The 18,688-nt window shown below is 36.6% G+C and overlaps 1 protein-coding gene across 3 annotated transcripts; it reads left to right on the forward strand.

The window, feature by feature from the left end:
• Positions 1-12,839: 12,839 nt before the first annotated feature.
• LOC104249881 (late embryogenesis abundant protein At3g53040) lies at positions 12,840-15,877 on the forward strand. 3 transcript variants are annotated; one of them, XR_716865.2, is made up of 4 exons: positions 12,840-13,140; positions 13,941-14,026; positions 14,145-15,620; positions 15,693-15,877. XR_716865.2 is itself a non-coding variant. In XM_009806394.2 (3 exons), exons 1-3 carry the CDS (start codon positions 12,926-12,928, stop codon positions 15,551-15,553), a joined length of 1,710 nt encoding a protein of 569 aa, XP_009804696.1. In that variant the 5' UTR covers positions 12,840-12,925; the 3' UTR covers positions 15,554-15,877. The 3 variants fall into 3 exon arrangements, 1 of the variants encoding a protein (XP_009804696.1); XR_716866.2 differs by having other exon boundaries at positions 15,698-15,877; XM_009806394.2 differs by having other exon boundaries at positions 14,145-15,877.
• The last annotated feature ends 2,811 nt before the right edge of the window (positions 15,878-18,688 follow it).

Consider the following 18,688-nt stretch of genomic DNA (forward strand, 5'->3'; position numbering starts at 1 on the left):
TTGGAATTGGACGAAATATTTCTGTTTTTGGTTTCAAGCCAAGGACATAAATTGAAGCTAATTTAGCAAGAATTGGATAAAGTTTTACTAGTCTTTCCAAGACTTAACTTAACTCATAGGTGGCCACCTAGAATTATGACTACTTAGTCATTTTCTAGGTGTGTGGCTTCTTGCCACGTATGGGGGGGTTACTTTATTAATTTTTATCCACTTATTAGTTAACTGGATAATGTCCTGTTACCCGGTAATTAATTAATTACCCGCACAATTTAAAAATTACCGCAAATTACTCAAAATACTATTTATTTTTAAAATACATCATATATACTTTATATATTATATTACCGTGGTTATAGAATGGTACTAGTTCATAATTATTGGTTATTATTGCTCGACCCATATTTTATTTTGAAGTTGGCCACTTTTAACGAAACTCGTTTTTTTAATCTGTGTACCCTATTATCCTTCATAACACTTATTTATCGCTTGTTATAAATAGCGTAAGTACATTAACATCAAGATGATCTCATCCCCGAGTCTATGTCGGTTGACTGAAAAATGAAATTTTACCGTACGAAAATGCGAGATGTGTTAATAAGAATTCATGTTCCTAATGACATGTTATGTTTATAGCGATTCCTCCGAAAACTACAGCCTCCTAGAAGGGCAAGTCTATGGCTAGCGAGACTACTAGTCGAGCGCCACGAGTTACCAGGGCTCGGGAAGAGTCTTATACTGAGATTCCATCTCATACTTCACATACCCCTCCCTCTCTAGAAGAGCTTTGAGGGGCACCAGCTCTAGCACCCGCCCCTGTATGTCCAGCTCCTCATTTGGATCTGCTCTAGTGAATATCGGAGGGTCCAAATTAATGAAATCACGAACCCTCGCGCTGATGGACCTATCTGTATTACCAATACCTACCTCCTGTCGGCGAGCCTGTGCGGCTACTAATCGAGTTAATAGCTAAATAGCATCTTCCAACTCCTCATCCAGATGCATCCGTTAAGAGGTAGGTATTGGTCATGCAGATAGGTCCGTCAGTGCGAGGGTTTGTGATTTCATTAATTTGGACCCTCCCGTATTTACTAAAGCAGATGTAAACGAGGACCCTCGGGTATTTATTGATAAAATGTAGAGGACTTTGAGGGTAATGAAGGCCACTGTGACTGAGTCAGTTGAGCAAGCTTCCTATAGACTCCAAGATGTTGCAGTTCATTGGTACGAGTCTTGGGAATTGTCTAGAGGTGAGGATGCCCCTCCAGCAGTATGGCAGGAGTTTACATAAGCTTTTCTTCATTATTATCTGCCACTAGAGCTTAGAAGGGATAGAGTTGATGTGACCCTTCAATAGGGTAACATGAGTGTTCGGGAGTACAATCTTCAGTTTGACTTGTTGGCTAAGCAGTATGTCGGGCAATGCCGTAGGGGGTTGGGTGTTTGTTATACTTGTGGTTATCTAGGCCACATTATAAGGGATTGTCTGATGAGAGGTGATGTAAACATAGTTCATCAAGCGGGATCTGTAGTTGGTTCGTCATCATCAGTACGCCATATTGGGCAAGGTTCATAAGCACCAATCGGTCGTGGTAGAGGTAAGGGTGGAGCATCTAGCTCGAGTGGTCCTCATAACCGTATTTATACGTTAGCAGGACGACAGGATCAAGAATCATCACCGATGTTGTTACAGTTATATTATCAGTCTCCTCATATGATGTATATGCACTGATTGACCCAGATTCCACCTTATCATATGGTACTCCGTTGGTTGCTAGTAAGTTTGGAATATAACCTGAGTTGGTTAAGCCTTCTGAGGTGTCCATACTTGTTGGGGATCCAGTGATAGCTAGGTGGGTATATAGAGGTTGTATAATAGTAGTTCATAGTAGATCTACAGTAGAAGACCTAATCTATTTAGATATGGTAGAATTTGTTGTTATAATAGGTATGGATTGGTTGGCTTCTTGTCATGCCAACGTTGATTGTAGATCAAAGATGGTCCGATTCCAATTTCTAGGGGAGCCCATTTTGGAGGGGAAAGGTAATAAGGCGTCGCCGAGAGGTAGATTTATTTCCTATCTCAAGGCAATGAAGATGATCAGAAAGGGATATATTTATCACTTGGTTCGGGTTCAGGATGAGAAAGAGGAGTCAACAACCATTCAGTCTATCCTGTGGTTAATGAGTTTCCCGATTTTTTCCTGATGAACTTCCAGGTCTTCCGCCAGAGCGAGAAATTGAGTTTGCTATTGACCTACTACCATATACTCAACCAATATCTATTCTTCCTTATAGAATGGCCCCACAAAGATGAAAGAGTTGAAGGAACAACTAACGGACCTGCCTGAAAAAGGCTTTATCAAGCCTAGTACATCACTGTGGGGAGCACCTGTGTTATTTGTGAGGAAGAAAGATGGTTCCTTGCGGATGTGCATTGATTAAAGACAGTTGAATAAGGTGACGATCAAGAATAAGTACCCGCTCCCAAGAATTGATGATTTATTTAATCAGTTGCAAGGTGCCAAGTGTTTCTCAAAAATAGACTTGAGGTCTGGTACCATCAGGTAAGGCTTAAGGAGAAGGATATTCCAAAAACAGCATTTAGGACCAGATACGGGCACTTTGAGTTTCATGTTATGTCATTCGGTTTGACTAATGCCCTAACAGTATTCATTGATTTGATGAACCATGTATTCAAGCCCTTTCTAGATCTGTTCGTAATTGTATTTATTGATGATATATTGTTATATTCTCGTTCTGAGACTGAGCATGTAGATCATTTGCGTATTGTGCTAAAAGTTATAAAAAAGGAAAGTTTTATACAAAATTTTCTAAATGTGTATTCTGGTTGAACTTTGTAGCTTTCCTTGGGCATGTAATTTTAACTGAAGGTATATGAGGTTATACACAAAAGATTAAGGTGGTAAAGACATGGCCTAGACCCACAACACCGACGGAGGTTTGTAGTTTTCTCGGTTTGATAGGTTATTACCGGAGATTTGTAGAGGGATTTTCTTCTCTTTCGGCACCATTTACAAAGTTAACCCAGAACAGAGCTAAGTTTCAGTGGACTGATGCTTGCGAACGGAGTTTCCAGGCATTGAAGGACAGATTAACTTTAGTACCGGTTCTAATACTCTCATAGGGAACCGATGGTTATGCTATCTATTGTGACGCTTTGGGCGTTGGATTGGGTTGTGTACTAATGCAGCATGGTAAGTTTGTAGCTTATGCTTCTAGACAACTAAGAAAGCACGAGAAGAATTACCTGACCCACGATTTAGAGTTAGCCGCAGTGATTCATGCACTAAAGATGTGGAGGCACTACTTGTATGGCATTCATGTTGATATCTATACGGATCATAAGAGCCTTCAATGTATCTTCAAACAAAAGGAATTGAATTTATGCCAAAGGAGATGGTTGGAGCAACTTAAAGACTATGACGTTGATATCTTATACCATCCGAGGAAGGCGAACGTAGTAGCCGATTCCCTCAATCATAGATCTATGGGTAGCCTGTAATATTTACATCCAGAGAAGAGGGTAATAGCCCATGAGATTCATCAGTTAGCTAGTCTTGGAATTCGTTTATTATATTCAGGTGATACCGAAATTACTATTCAGGACATGGCAACATCCTCTTTAGTAACTGAAGTGAAGGAATGCCAATACGCGGATCCACTGTTAGCTCATTATAGAGATACAGCCCCACTAAAGAAGAAGACACCATTTGAAATCTCAGGAGATGGGGTCCTCAAGTATCGAGGATGATTATGTGTCCTTAATGTTGCAGGGCTGCACCAGCAGGTTATGGGAGAAACTTATTATTCTCGTTTTTCCATTCATCCAGGAGAAAAAAAGATGTATCATGATATCAGGGAAGTATATTGGTGGGACAGAATGAAAAAGGATATCGTGGAGTTTGTTGTTTAGTGCCCTTACTGTCGGGAGGTAAAGATTGAGCATCAAAAAACCGGTGGATTATTGCAGGCTATAGAGATTCTGACTTGGAAGTGGGAAGTAATCAACATGGATATCATCGTAGGCTTACCTCGTACCCAGTGTAAGTTCGATTCTATATGGGTGATTGTTGATAGACTTACAAAATCAGCCCATTTTTTGCCTGTTAGGACTACATATCCGCAGAGGATTATGCAAGGCTTTCCATTAAGGATATAGTACAAATTCATGGTATCCCTATATCTATTATCTCGGATAGAGGAGTTCAGTTTATAGCTAATTTCTGGAGGTCCTTCCTAAAAGGATTGGGGACTCAAGTAAGTCTTAGTACAACATTTCATCCCCATACAGACGGACAAGTTGAGCATACTATTCAGACACTTGAGGATATGTTACGGGCTTGTGTGTTAGACTTCAAGGGCAGCTGGGATGATCATTTGCCACTTATTGAGTTCGCGTATAATAATAGTTATCATTCCAGTATTCAGATGGCTCCATACGAAGCTCTTTATGGACGGAAGTGTAGGTCGCCTATAGAATAGTTCAATGTTGGGGAAACCAAGTTAGTAGGACCAGAATTGGTACAACAGGCAATCGAGAAGATTAAGCTTATATAGGAAAGGCTATTAGCATCTCAAAGCCGTCAGAAGACTTATGCGGATAATCGATGACGAGACTTGGAGTTTCAAGTTAACGATTGGTTATTCCTAAAGGTATCACCGATGAAAGGCATTATGAGGTTCGATAAGAAAGAAAAACTTAACCCTCGCTACATTGGACCATATAATATCATACGCAAGGTAGGCCAGGTAGTATATGAGTTAGACTTGCCTTCTGAATTGGAATCTGTATATCCAGTCCTTCATGTGTCTATGTTTCGTAAATGTATCGGAGATCCTTCTAGAGTTGTGTCAATTGACGATGTTCGGGTCACAGAACAACTATCATTTGAGAAAACTCCCATTGTTATACTAGATAGATAGGTTCGGATATTGAGGACTAAAGACGTAGCTTCGGTGAAGGTACTTTGGAGAAACAATAATGTGGAAGAAATGACTTGGGAAGCCGAAGAAGACATGAAGTCTAGGTATCCTCACTTATTTCCTCTTCCAAAGAAGGATCTGACTGAGACATCATAGCCTTAAGGTACGTGTATGGATTCTTGTATTAGTTATTATCATTGGTCGTGTGAGGCTATTATCATGAGTGATAATTGTGGCAATATGTGGTGTTGAATTATTGAGATCTCTACATGAAGGATTGATAGTAGTAATGTTACAAAGAGGACTTTACCAAAATTTATATGGATCCCAAGAAGTTAAACATTCGAGGACGAATGTTTCTATGGGGGGGGAGGATGTTACATCTCGCGTTTTCATACGTTAAAGTTCTGTCTTCAGCTAATCGACGTAGACTCGGAGATGAGATTATATTGAGGTTATAAGTATTTATGCTATTTATAACAAGCGATAAGAAAATGCCGTGAAGGTTAAAAGGTAAATGAATCAAAGAAAGTGAGTTTTGTCGAAGTTTGTCAACATGGGATAGAATACGGTCCGAGCTATAATATCCGATATTTATGGACTAGTGCTATAGAAGGTACCCTATAACCATGATAATAGGGTACATAAAGTGTGTTAAAAGTGAGTAGTATTTTAAGTAATTTGAGATAATATTATATGGATAAATGGGTAATTAATGATTTTTAGTGGGAGATTAATTAAAATCTTTAGATAATTAATGAATCCCAAATGTGGCAACTCCCCTTCCTATCTAATGACTCTTAATAAAGAGTGAAAGGTGGCACATTTTAAGGAAGAAATGTGACACAAGTCTTGAAAGGTGGGGCCTACACCATCTAGACATTAAAATCTATTCTCTAATTCAGTTAAAGATACGTGGATATCTCTTTAACATCTCTAATTCACTTCAGCAAATTCAAAACAAGAATTTGCATATTAGCATCCTTAATAACGTGACATTTAGCTTCAGCAAGAATTAAAGATTTCAAGCAAAAATTTCTTAAGCATCGTAGCAACGTGACTTTTTTTGCAATTCTAAAGAAGCCCGGTATAATCTTTCTCAAGAATATCATATGGATTTTGCCCTACTCCGATCTTGCTGTCATGAATTTTGTTGCAATTTTCGTGTATTAGAAGAATTGTCTAGAGAACCGGGTCAGGTATGTTAAGGCTACCCCTTCTTTCTTTTTGGCATGATCTATACGATACAAACGAAACGAGAAAATGCACAACTTTCATAAACGACTCTATTCATAAAATTACTAAGGATGCCTACGTTCTTGATTTTCCATGTGAATTATTATTATATTTTTTGTTCATGGGTCTCAGAAAAATCCGTTGTTGATAAAGTTATCCGAAAGGTATAATAATCTTATAACATTTCAAGAAAATCTTAGTAATGTATTTCTTATGCATTCCATTCATTTATACATGTACATTGACCCGTGACCAGATGTCGTTATATACTCGTATATTCTGTGTATATGGGATATGGAAAAAGGTTACGGCGTTACATACGTACCACCACCTGATCAGCTAGTATATGTTGATGATTTTGCCTACCGTAGACGAGATAATATGATAGGATGCCCTCAAAGGCTTGATGATGTTATGTACACCTATACTTATGCATGACACGATATTTATATGCACGTGCATGACATTATAAATGTTTCAGGATTTTCAAAGGTATTTAGATTTACATGCAGAATTCTTTAATTCATGTTTCATCTATGTCTTTTATGTACTGATTTTCATGCCTTACATACTCAGTACATTATTTGTACTGACGTCCTATTTTTTGGGGCCTACGTTTTATGCCCGCAGGTGCAGGTAGACAAGTTGACGGTCCCCCTTCTTAGGATCCTTGATCAGCGAGAGTTAGTGTGCTCCATTTGATCCGGAGCTTCTTTGGATTTTGGTATGATATGTTTATATACATATATGGGTATGACGGGGCCCGGTCTCGTCCTTGTACAGTTGTATATTCTGTTAAAGGTTTGTAGATAGTCATGTATAGTTGGGTAATATGTGGCCTTGTCGGCTTCCGGTTTTGGATATATAGTTGTCTATAATAGCCTTGTCGGCTCGCCCTACGTATTTTGCACGTGTATGTATATACATCTTTTGGATATTTTTTCCTCACGCATTTTATTCTCGTAGTTCAGCAGTTGTTATTCATGTTTATATCTTAGACGCATGCTTAAGGGTGTTCGACGGGTAGGACTCGGGCACTCGTCATGGCCCATCTGTTTGGGTCGTGACACCCTCGGTCGCTACCCTCGATTCTACCCTCGATTCTGCCCTCTCGATTCTTCCCTTGATCATGGCCTCGATCATGACCTCAATTTTTGACAGAATAAGGAAACCAGAAGAATCACACCAGCAGATATCAGCCATCAACCAAAGTCCAAAATTGATCCGTTAACCACCTGAAACTCACCCGAGGGCCTCGGGACCTCAACCAAACATACCAACAAGTTCCAAAACAACATACGAACTTAGTCGAATCCTAAATCACCTCAAACAACATTAAAAACACGAAATACCCACGGATTCAAGCCTAATGAACTTCGAAATTTTCAAATTCTACAAACGACGTCAAAACATATCAAATTACGTCTGATTGACCTCAAATTTTGCACACAAGTCATAAATAACACCACGAACATAATCCAATTCCCAAAAATCCAATCCAACCCCGATATCAAAAAGTCCACTCCCGATCAGATTTTTTAAAATTCCAACTTTCGGCATTTCAAGCCTAGTTCTACTGACCTTCAAAACACAATTCGGACGTGCTCCTACATCCAAAATCACCTAATGGAGATAACGGAACCATCAACATTCAAATATGAGGTCGTTTGCACATAAATCGACATCTGGTCGACTCTTCCAACTTAAACTTCCAATTAAGAGACTAAGTGTCTCAATTCACTCCGAAATTACTCCCGACCCAAACCAACTAACCTGGTAAGTCATAATACAATTGTACAACACAAAAGAAGCAGAAAATGGGGGAACGAGGCTATAACTCTCAAAACGACCGGCCGGATCGTTATATTAATAATGTTCTTTCAAATCAGCACTTTTAGATTAACTTACATTGTCAATAAATTTTTGCATCCCCGGTTTGCTCTAATGGTTGTTTCTTACAATAATCATAAGAGGAAATATCCGTGAAACTTTAGAAAGTTGCTGCATATTCTGTTAAAAAGCTAAGTGTTGCACTTGCTAAGAAGCAAATGTATAGGTTGCTTTTTTGGATTTAACAGATGAGTGTTTGGTGCCTTATGAACTATTTTTATGCAGTTTCAAGTGATTATTTACATAGTTATTCTTTATTTGTTGTTATGGTAGGTCGATGGAGTTTAAGGGTGACTTTAATGAAGGTTTAGAGGTGATTCATGGAGGCTTAAGAGCTGCATTTTTAATGGGTTTAGGAGACCTTTCGGACTATTTTTTTGTGCAAATTTTTGCTACGGTTATCTTTTGGTTTTCATGGTTGATTTGACAAAAACTTTAAAAAGTTGCTGCATATTATGTTAAACAGCTAAGTGTTATAGTTTCTAAGAAGCAAATTTATAGGTTGATTTTTTTTGGATTTAACAAATAAGTTTTTGGTCCCTTGTGAACTGCTTTTATGTGGTTTCAAGTAATTATTTGTATGGCTATTCTTTATTTGTTGTCGTGGTGGGTCGATGGAGTTTAAGGGTGGTTTTAATGGAGGTTTAGAGGTGAATCATGGTTGGTTTGCAGCAATTATGGTGGCTTTAGAGCTGCATTTTTTAGGGGTTCAGGTAACCTTTCGGACTATTTTTTTTTTTTGCAGATTTTTGCTGCATTTTTCTTTTAGTTTTCATGGTTGATTTGACAACAACTATGGTAATTGGAACTCTATGTATTTAATGGTTGGTATTATAGTTTAACCAAATGCTTGAGCAGTTATTTGTACATTAACATAATTGTTTTCACTAGAGTGGCAATGCGTTGTGGAATTGGAGTAAAATTTAAAGAAAATGATGTCCAATAAATTATATCCAACACTTAACATTGTAATAGACTAAAGTAGGATATAGATCTAACAAAATGGGATAGAGGTAGTTAAATTGCAGGGATTCTGCATAAACCATGACAGTCCAGCTGATAGTGTTGATGTATTAATCAGGTTAATTTATAACCAGAGACAAACATAATGTGTGCACAAACCATGACAGTCCAACTGATCAGAAAATGGTACAGAGGTAGTAAACTGCAGGGATTCTGCATAAACCATGACAGTCAAGCTGATAGTTGTTGATGTATTAATCAGGTTAATTTATAACCAGAGACAAACATAATGTATGCACAACAAATTTGCAAAATTGTAGACATCATTAATGTTCAAACCATTGAAATATGCAGTTAAAATGCAATAAAATTTTATAAAAATAAATGAAGCGAATGACATTTTGTATCTTACCAATTTGGAGTCCGCTGAAAATTCGGTAGAAGTCCTTGGAAGTGGTAATATCAATAAATCGTGTCTTTCGTGCTGCACATTCGTTCATCAGTTATTTGTACATTAAAAAAAAGGTTTTGATTCGTCGATGATAGCTGGCTTACTAAAACATTTAGAAGTCGTAATCATATTTGATAATCAGCATTTGCTCCAAATTACTGAACGAGCAATCAGTCTTCTATCAAAAGACAAACAATTAAACCACAAATTCTTGTGGTAATCTTTGAATCTGATATTCCTTTCCTTCTATACTCTTGACATTGTCTCCTAATGACATTCACAAATATGAACATCTTTTGGCAGTACTCTGTTTCAATTTTATAATAAAGTAGCCAAAAAGCTGAATTTGATCTAATCAGTGTCTATTATACTTTCGGAACAACGTCCCCACTCAAATGAGTTGTGTACAACCACAGCGGCGTGTATCTCAGTACTATTAGTATGTTTCTGGTTTTTAAAATTTTGATGCCTACATATCTTTGGAGTCTCGCTTTCCCCTTGAGGTTGATTATTAACACAAAATGCAGCATTTAGCTTTAAGCTCGAACTTTTTGTCAACATCCTACTATTGACTCTACAAATATTAGTTTTGTCATGTAAAGTATATAAGCAAGATTAACATCATCTATGGTTAAACTTTTGCATTTTGCTTTTGGTAAAATAATCTGGTCATTTGTAAATTTATTGTATTAGGAATTGCTCTACTTATTCAGTATGTACTTGAACGCAGATTTATGCTTAAGTTTTGCTGTTTGTAGATATAGTGAGAGTCACTAATTAAACCCAGCAAAGACGATTCAATTAACGTTTTCATTTTTTTCACTCGCACTTCTATAGAGTTACAACTTGAGTTTACTATCAAGCTACCATGGTGCACTTGAAATATCAGGAGATTCCATATCCATATCATGGAATTGCGGATGATAAAACTTATCTAATGCCAAATTTATTCAACTGAAAGTCAATTCTCCAGTGATTGGTGGTTTTCCTATAATGAAGTAATCCCTTGAGTCTTTGCTTCACCTTTAAGAATGATAAACAAAGGAGACATTTAATGTTCTCGAAATTTTGTTCAGTAAGGCCACTAACATGAAGGTTCTTGCATTCAAATCTTCTACTCATGATGAGATAGTTATGCCTGTTAGCCCCAAAGTGAAGATCATTCCCATGAAGTCAAGTAATTTGTGAATACTAACATTTTTCATTTTCAGAGGTTTCACAGGTGAAAGAAATCATCGATACAAGTCGCGATGAGGTTCATACCTATTGACTAATTTTTATTAACTTCAGATTAACTATTTTGGTATTGTTGGTTTTGTACTAAGATTGTAACGTATTTTCAGACCTTATGAAGTAAGTTTTTGTTGTTGATCTTGACATAAAAAGATTAATGCAACAATGTGGAAATTTAATTTTTAATAAAATTATTTTTATTAACTTTTGAAAATATTATTGCAATAATTAATGGTTGGTGCTGACCTTTGTAGTTTTACTTGCTTGATTGATGGAATTGTTAGTTGATGGAGAAATAACAATGTGGCTATAAGTTCATAGACTGTTAACTAATTGAAGGAATATGTTAGTGAAATTAAAATTAACTATCAACATACAATTTAAAGACTTAATAGCTTGTGATATATATGTTTTATTATAGATAACTAATAAATTAAAATATTATTACTTTGTAGCTATAACTTGATTGCGTTTGAGCATTTGTTTATGTTTTGTTGGGCCGGTCCATGAAAACAGTCAGTAATATCTCCGTGCTATTTTGACCATTACATATGGTGGCAGAAGACCGACTTGATCTCCTCCATCATTCGGCAAAGCTTGCTTCTATTTTTGTGGTATATTCTCCTCCTATTCCTTAATAGTTATAGTTGTACGTCACTTCGTGCGAGTGCAAATTACATTGATATTACTTTTTATTTCTTAGGCAGTTGAATTGTTCCTGAAGAAGCTTTGCTATTTGTCATACCTTTACATTATTACTTTTCATTTCTCAGGCACTTGAAATATTGTATTGAAACAAAGCTGTTCTCTCAACTGAAAACTCGATTGGTGGGACCATCCACTTTAACTACTATAATTTACTTCACTAGCTTAAGCTTCATAGTATTGGAGAAGTTCAATTAGTTATTAACAATTGAATTTTTGAGATTGCGACGATTCAGGAAAGAAGAACTAAATCGTGTCGTTCGCCACGCTCAGATAATTGTTTAATTTAATTTATTCAGAAGAATTTTTTGTGTCCTTATTAATTGTGAGAGGATACAAAAATATTATATAAAGTATAGGGGTTGCGTTAGAACTGTAATTTGATGGTTGATGTTCATCAAGTGGATATTCAAAATAAGCTTTATGGTATTCGAATGTCCAAATAAAACCAACCATCAGACCAACCAAGAAGACCACAAAAATAAAGGTATTATTACTAACAAATTATCAGAATCTTCACTGTTTTTATCACAAGTTTTTTGAGGGAAGGGCTCTAGGACGATCGCCATTGAAGGAGATAATTAAAAATTCAAGATAGTATATATTTCTAAGGTTTAAGGAGAGCTAAAATCTAAGGGTTAAAGGGGTACACACGTATACACATATATATATATATATATATATATGTACACGTAAAGCTTCTTCCCTGCAACTGTGTTGAAAAATTCAATACAAAGTTTAACAACTACCATTAATACTCTCACTTTTTTTTACAGATGATTCAGAGAGCAATTGAGCAATTGAATAAAGAAGACGAAATTTTTTAGAAAACAATATTAAAGTACATTATGACAGTGGAGTGACTTGTCATGGGCTCATATTGCATACTCAAACACCATTTGAGAGACTTATGTCAAAACAGTAAATTGTAGAGACTCATTTGTGTTGTTATAAGGCTTTGTGATGCAATTTATTATTTTATATGTATACTGATAATGCATTTACATGTTCATACAATAATAGTATTTATATGCTTCTTTTGTTTATCGTATTTTTAAAGTAATATTTTTGTATGAAAAATTATATTTAAGATTCTTCGCGCGACGCGCACGGATAGTAGTGGTTGAAAAAAACAAAAGAAAGAGTGAAGAAAATAAAATGAAAGAACTTTGACAGATAAATTCGGAAATTTCTTCGCCGGTTGAGAGTGAAATCCTCAAAGCTGTAAGAAAATTACCCACTAAAAATATTCAACGGCAGAGACCTGGTCTTAGCCATTTTTATTACGTGGCAGTAAAACAGAAGACCTCTCTTCACATACATCCACGTCGCTATTTGTCCTCTCTAAAGAACCGCTCTGTCAACTTCCAAAGTTTAAACGCTCTCTTATATATATCTTCATGTTTTACTCTCACCCTTCTGTAATTCGAAAAAACTGAAAATTACGAATAAGAAACTGGAAAGTAGTCTTAATAATAATACAATAATCAGTAAGTATAAAAAATGGGGAAGAGGACAGCATTATTTGTAGTGTCGGTGGTGGGGATGTTGGCCGTGAGCTGGTGTTGGGGAGAGGAGGCGGCGGAGAAAGCAAATATGGCGGCGGGAGAGATGAATAACAAAGGTCAACAGGTTAAGCAAAGTGCTTCTGAAGCAATGGACGATGCTAAAGAGAAGACTGGCTCTTGGGCTGATTGGGTCGCTGGCAAATTCTCACAGTAAGTAAAATTATTTCCAACTTACTCTTTGTCATTCTTCTTTGAGGAAGTGGTTCCGTACAAATGTTGGTTACTTTATATCTGCTGTGACATTGTCTAGGCTTATAGACGGACCATTTAGATTTTAATTAGACATTAATTATCTTTTAAAAAATTAATTCCTGTAATTATACACTGTACTTCCTGGAGTCTCAAAGCATTCGATATAGAACTGCTTTTCAACTTCTCGAGATGACCCGTAATAACTTACGTAAGAGTGAGAGACATAATGAATCAATTGTCAACCTTTTAGAAGGGTTAAACTAAATTGCAAGGGCAAATGACGACCTGGCCTCTTATAAAAATTAGAACTTTTGATAAAAAAATTTATCAAACAAATTGCTTTGGTGGGGGGGGGGGGGGACTAACATTTATTTCATCTTTTTAAAATAGATCGGAAAATATCGAAACAAGGGGTCAGCAGAGATCAACTTATTTCAATTTTCATTTCATTTATTAATCGGAAAAGTCTTAAGAGTGTTAAAAAAAATTGAAAAATGAAAGAACTAACTCAAATATGCCAATAATCTGAGAGAAGGTTTATAAAATTAAATGGGCTATGCGATTTATCGTTAGGTACTCACTGTTACAAAGTAAACGTAGGTTCCTTCAGGTCGAATGACCTATATGTTTTTTCAATATTTTGAAACAACACATACGTAACTAGGTGCATTGCATTCGATGAATCAACCATTGCTAAATTGTTGTTCGCAAGAGACTGCTCTAAAAGATTTGCGGGATTTATTCACCCTTATTTTCAGGTGTCAAGACGAGGCCCAAGGGTTAATGGATAAGGCTAAGGATACCGCATCAAATGCAAGAGATTCCATAAATACTGCAGCACATGGTAATTTTTCCTCTTGAATTCAAAGCTTTAGTGAAGCCGAGGGAATGAGCTCAGCTACTTCCTTACCTTGTAGTACGTTGAAAGAATTACTACTAATACTCAGCGTTTTTCTATGCAGGAACCCAAAAGTATGGTTCTCAAAAGGCCAGTGAAATGGCTGACATGGCATCCGACAAATATGGTGATGCTAAAAATCTTGCTTCCGAGAAGGCCAATCAAGCTATGGATGCAGCTGCAGATACCACTCGTCACGCCAGTGAAAGAGGAAAAGAAAATGCATATGACGCTTATGCCTATGCATCGGAGAAAACTGGTAAAGCCACAAACATGGCTACCGATTTCGCCAAAGATAAAGCTCATGATGCTTATGCCTCCGCATCTGCTAAGGCAGGTCGAGCCACTAACGTTGCTTCTGATATGGCTGCTGACGCCAAAGAAAGAGCCAAACATAAAGCTTTTGATGCCAATGATTTTGCCAAAGAGAAAGCTCATGATGTTTATGCCTCGGCATCTGATAAGGCAGGTCGAGCCACTAACATTGCTTCAGATATGGCTGCTGACGCCAAAGAAAGAATTAAAGATAAGGCTTATGATGCCCATGATTTTGCCAAAGAGAAAGCTCATGATGCTTATGCCTCCACATCGGATAAGGCAGGTCGAGCCACAAACATTGCTTCAGAGATGGCCGCTAACGCCAAAGATAAAGCTTATGATGCCAAAGATTTTGCCAAAGAGAAGGCTCATGATGCTTTTGCCTCGGCATTGGATAAGGCAGGTCGAGCCACAGACGTTGCTTCAGATATGGCCGCTAGCGCCAAAGAAAGAGCCAAAGATAAAGCTTATGATGCCAATGATTTTGCCAAAGAGAAAGTTCACGATGCTTATGCTACCGCATCGGATAAGGCAGGTCGAGCCACAAACATTGCTTCAGATATTGCCGCTGACGCCAAAGAAAGAGCCAAGCATAAGGCTTATGAGGCCAATGATTTTGCCTCTGAGAAGGCGCACGATGCAGTAAATGCAGCTTCCGAAATGGGTAGTTCAGCTAAAGAGAAGGTTAAGGATAAAGCTTATAATGCCTATGGTTTTGCAAATAACAAAGCAGGTCAAGCAATGGAAAAGGCTTCAGACATGGCCGGTGATGCCAAAGAAATTGGTAAAGACAAAGCTTATGATGCTTATGGATATGCATATGACAAGATGGACCAAGCAAGGGACGGGGCTTCTAACATTGCTGGTAATTCAAAAGACACTATGAAAGCCAAAGCATCCGATGCATCATATGATTTTGCCTCCGGTAAAGCGGATAAAACCATACGAATGGCTACTGATAGAGCCAACGATGCGAAAGAGAAAGCATTTGATGGATATGAGGGTGCGAAATCAAAGGCTTATGAAACTTATAGGTCTGCTAAGCATAACATGAATGAACAAGTCAAGGATAAGTATGAAACTGCAAAAGAGAAGGCTTCGGAAGCTACAGGCAAAGTTGGAGCAAAGATGAGAAGTGGCGGTAAAGAATTATGAGCAATTTAGTACAATTAACAGCCCCTGAAATTAAAGGAAATCTCACATGCAAAGAGGTTCCTATTAGGTGAGTGGCTTAGATTTCACTATTGTTTTCTTCTTTTTTATTTTTTGGTTACCTATTCTTTTTAATTTGTAGGACAGATGAAATTCTTGACCAACTCAATTCCGCATGGTCATCGCTTAGGTTATTACTTAGTTAATAAAGAGAATATGTCATTGCAAAAGTGAACACGCTGCACGCATGCTAACAAAGCTGAAATTTTTTTTGTACCAAATGTAAAATCTTAGTACTGTGTTGAAAATGCTGTTACTATCGTTGAATTTCTGTAGTACTGTGCGACAATTCTATCATTTCAAATTAAGACATACTGAATGATAAGACCTATGCGTAGATATTGATCAGACGTGTCATTGTAGGATGACCCAGGAACTGTTCCACAGTCACGTTTCGGATAGGAATGAAAGACCTTCTAAAAGGGAGCCTCCTACGATATCTCCACTCATATTTGACCTTTTTAAAAGGAACTTTCAATAACCCGTAGATGCTAAGGGCTTTAATAAGCGCTTATTTTCTTGACGCCTATAGATAATGAATTCAAATTTCACACTTAATTGAGTAGTAAAATTTCTATTACACTTCGTGTGGCTCTCGGGAAGTTTTATTTTGTGTCTCATGCAACTTACACTAGTTGTATGAGGCTCCTTTTTGTCTCACAAATTTGTGGACCCCAATCTTACACTTTTGGGTCCACAAAACTGTGAGACAAAAAGGTTGCCTCATACAACTGGTATCAGTTGTATGAGACACAAAATAAAATTTTCAGTGGCTCTCCGAGCTGGAAAACTCCACGTTATCAATGCAATTTTCTTTTCGAGAATTCATGTTTTATATCTTATACGAAGATTGTCTAAAATAAAAAGTTGTGTATGTACTAGAAATGCTTGGATAATTAGCAAATAGAAGAAAGAAGAAAAAAAAAAACTTCTGATAGAAGCTCTTAAAATGACAGATGTATCATATGATGCGTTTATGTAAATAAAAAAATGTCTCGACTGAAGTAAAATGTCTGATAGAAGCTCTTAAAGATCTTGACAGAAGTAAAAGACAAAATTTATGATAATTCTTTCTAACTTCAATTTAAGGTTCATTTAATAAAAATACTTTACTAATTAGGGAAGTAATGTCTTGATTTTAGTGTCATTCCTACATAACAATCAGTCAATCACTATATATATTATTATTCATCTATAACATCTGTTATAATCTTGTATAACTACGAGTTTTGCCGGATGATGGCTTGATCTAATTTAAGTTATTTTTTCTCTTTTATTGTGTACCTGTTCATGTGTAGTGTTAATATTAACAACAGTCGGTTCAGTGTGTGACTATTCAAATTGAATTACTCATACTCCGTTTGACTACTAATTGCATTTTACATGTAGAGAGGAGATGAAAACATAGAATGTTTTCATTGTAAACTACATTACTATAATGGAAAAAGCAGTGTCAAAGTAGGAGAGGCAAACGGGCGGGTCGGGTAGGATATGGTTCGGGTCGAAAATGGGTAATGAAAAAACGGGTAAATTATCCGATCCAGCCCATATTTAATACGAATAAAAAACGGGTTAACCGACGGATAATATGGGTAACCATATAATCCATGACTTCTTGCATATGATCATTTTTGAGAGAATTCTTAGTCTCCCTAACTTGAGGAACCCCCAATTTGAGGCTTGATAAATGTAAAAGTTAGACCCATTGGTTATCCATTAGTTAACCATTAGTTATCCATTTTCTTAATGGATAATATGGTTCTTATCCATAGTTGACCCGTTTTTAAAAAATTCATTATCCAACCCATTTTTTAATGGATAATACGGGTAGTTAACTGTTTTCTTTTAACCATTTTGTCACCCCTAATGTCAAGATACTAGTGTATAGCACCCCTAGTTTGTGAACAAATACTTTGAAACACCCAAACTTAAAAGTCTAAGAAACAATTTGGGAGTAGGTGAAATAAATCATCGAGTTCATTCAATGGATTGCTTATGGAACTGAAAACTAATTAATGTTCTTGAGAATAACAGTACGTACATATATCCTCTTTTTGCTGAAAGAGTTAGTAGGTTTCATTAATACCTGCTGTTCTGTGACTATTTCATGTATAAGCAGTTTCTTTTGTCGTCCGAGTGATATATTATATCTATGATCTATCTATAGAGATATGGATACTTAATATGCGGAAGTAGTAGAGACTAATAAGTTTTACTGTTGTATCATAATAATGTCACCATGGCTTTGGTCTTATGTTCACCAGCCATTTACTGGCATGGTTTGGTTCCTTTTTTTGACGTAAGGATTCTGGGATATAGGGTCTTATATACCAGTTCATTGTGGGTTGATGAATTAATGCACCAAATTATCTATTATAAGTACAAGGCTCAAGCACTATGATAGTAGTTTTTAATCATGTATTGAACTTCCAATAATTACCTACGAAGGCATAGTTTGCAAGCTTTACTATATTGTAATTTTCATTGCAACAGCTATTACCGCATAAAATCCCCAGTCCGAAAGTCATAGAATTGTCTTTTTTTCAGTATAAGAGACTGCAAATTAGATCCTTTCTTTTTTCTCATTCTCGTCTCACTTATACTAATTGAAACTGGTCGATGAAGAAACAACGATATTCTCCTTCAAATTAAGAATACCGCAAGTAACCTAAATGAGAGGGGTAATACACTCCTAGTCCTGGCAATTGTATGTTTGTTTGATTTGTCTTCTTATTTCCGTGATAGGAGCTGATTGATATGTGGACAACACAATAACAGAAAAAACAAAACATAAAAAGCGGGACTGATTAGAAAGCCAACTAGCAACCCCAATTTAATGCACAGAAAGGGGAATTATTTTGAGACTTTTGGATCTAACTTATAAAAAGGAGTAAACCTTGGATCAATTTCTAGTTAGATTCTAAATTACTAGGATTAGCTGATACTACTAACCTATGCGCTCGGATTTTCCGAAAATGTTACTGGGTGCGTGTCGGATTCACCAAAAATAGTGCATTTTTGCAGGATGATTCGACACGGGTGCAATAATGTTTTGGAGAGTCCGCGCAACATAACTAC

This window comes from Nicotiana sylvestris, chromosome 2 (assembly GCF_000393655.2).
Source record: "Nicotiana sylvestris chromosome 2, ASM39365v2, whole genome shotgun sequence".
Taxonomy (NCBI): domain Eukaryota; kingdom Viridiplantae; phylum Streptophyta; class Magnoliopsida; order Solanales; family Solanaceae; genus Nicotiana; species Nicotiana sylvestris.

Coding starts and splice junctions, on each gene's coding strand:
- LOC104249881 (XM_009806394.2), top strand. CDS start 12,926: ATGGGGAAGAGGACAGCATTATTTGTAGTGTCGGTGGTGGGGATGTTG. Junction 13,141..13,940: donor GTCGCTGGCAAATTCTCACA/GTAAGTAAAATT, acceptor CCTTATTTTCAG/GTGTCAAGACGAGGCCCAAG. Junction 14,027..14,144: donor CATAAATACTGCAGCACATG/GTAATTTTTCCT, acceptor TTTTCTATGCAG/GAACCCAAAAGTATGGTTCT.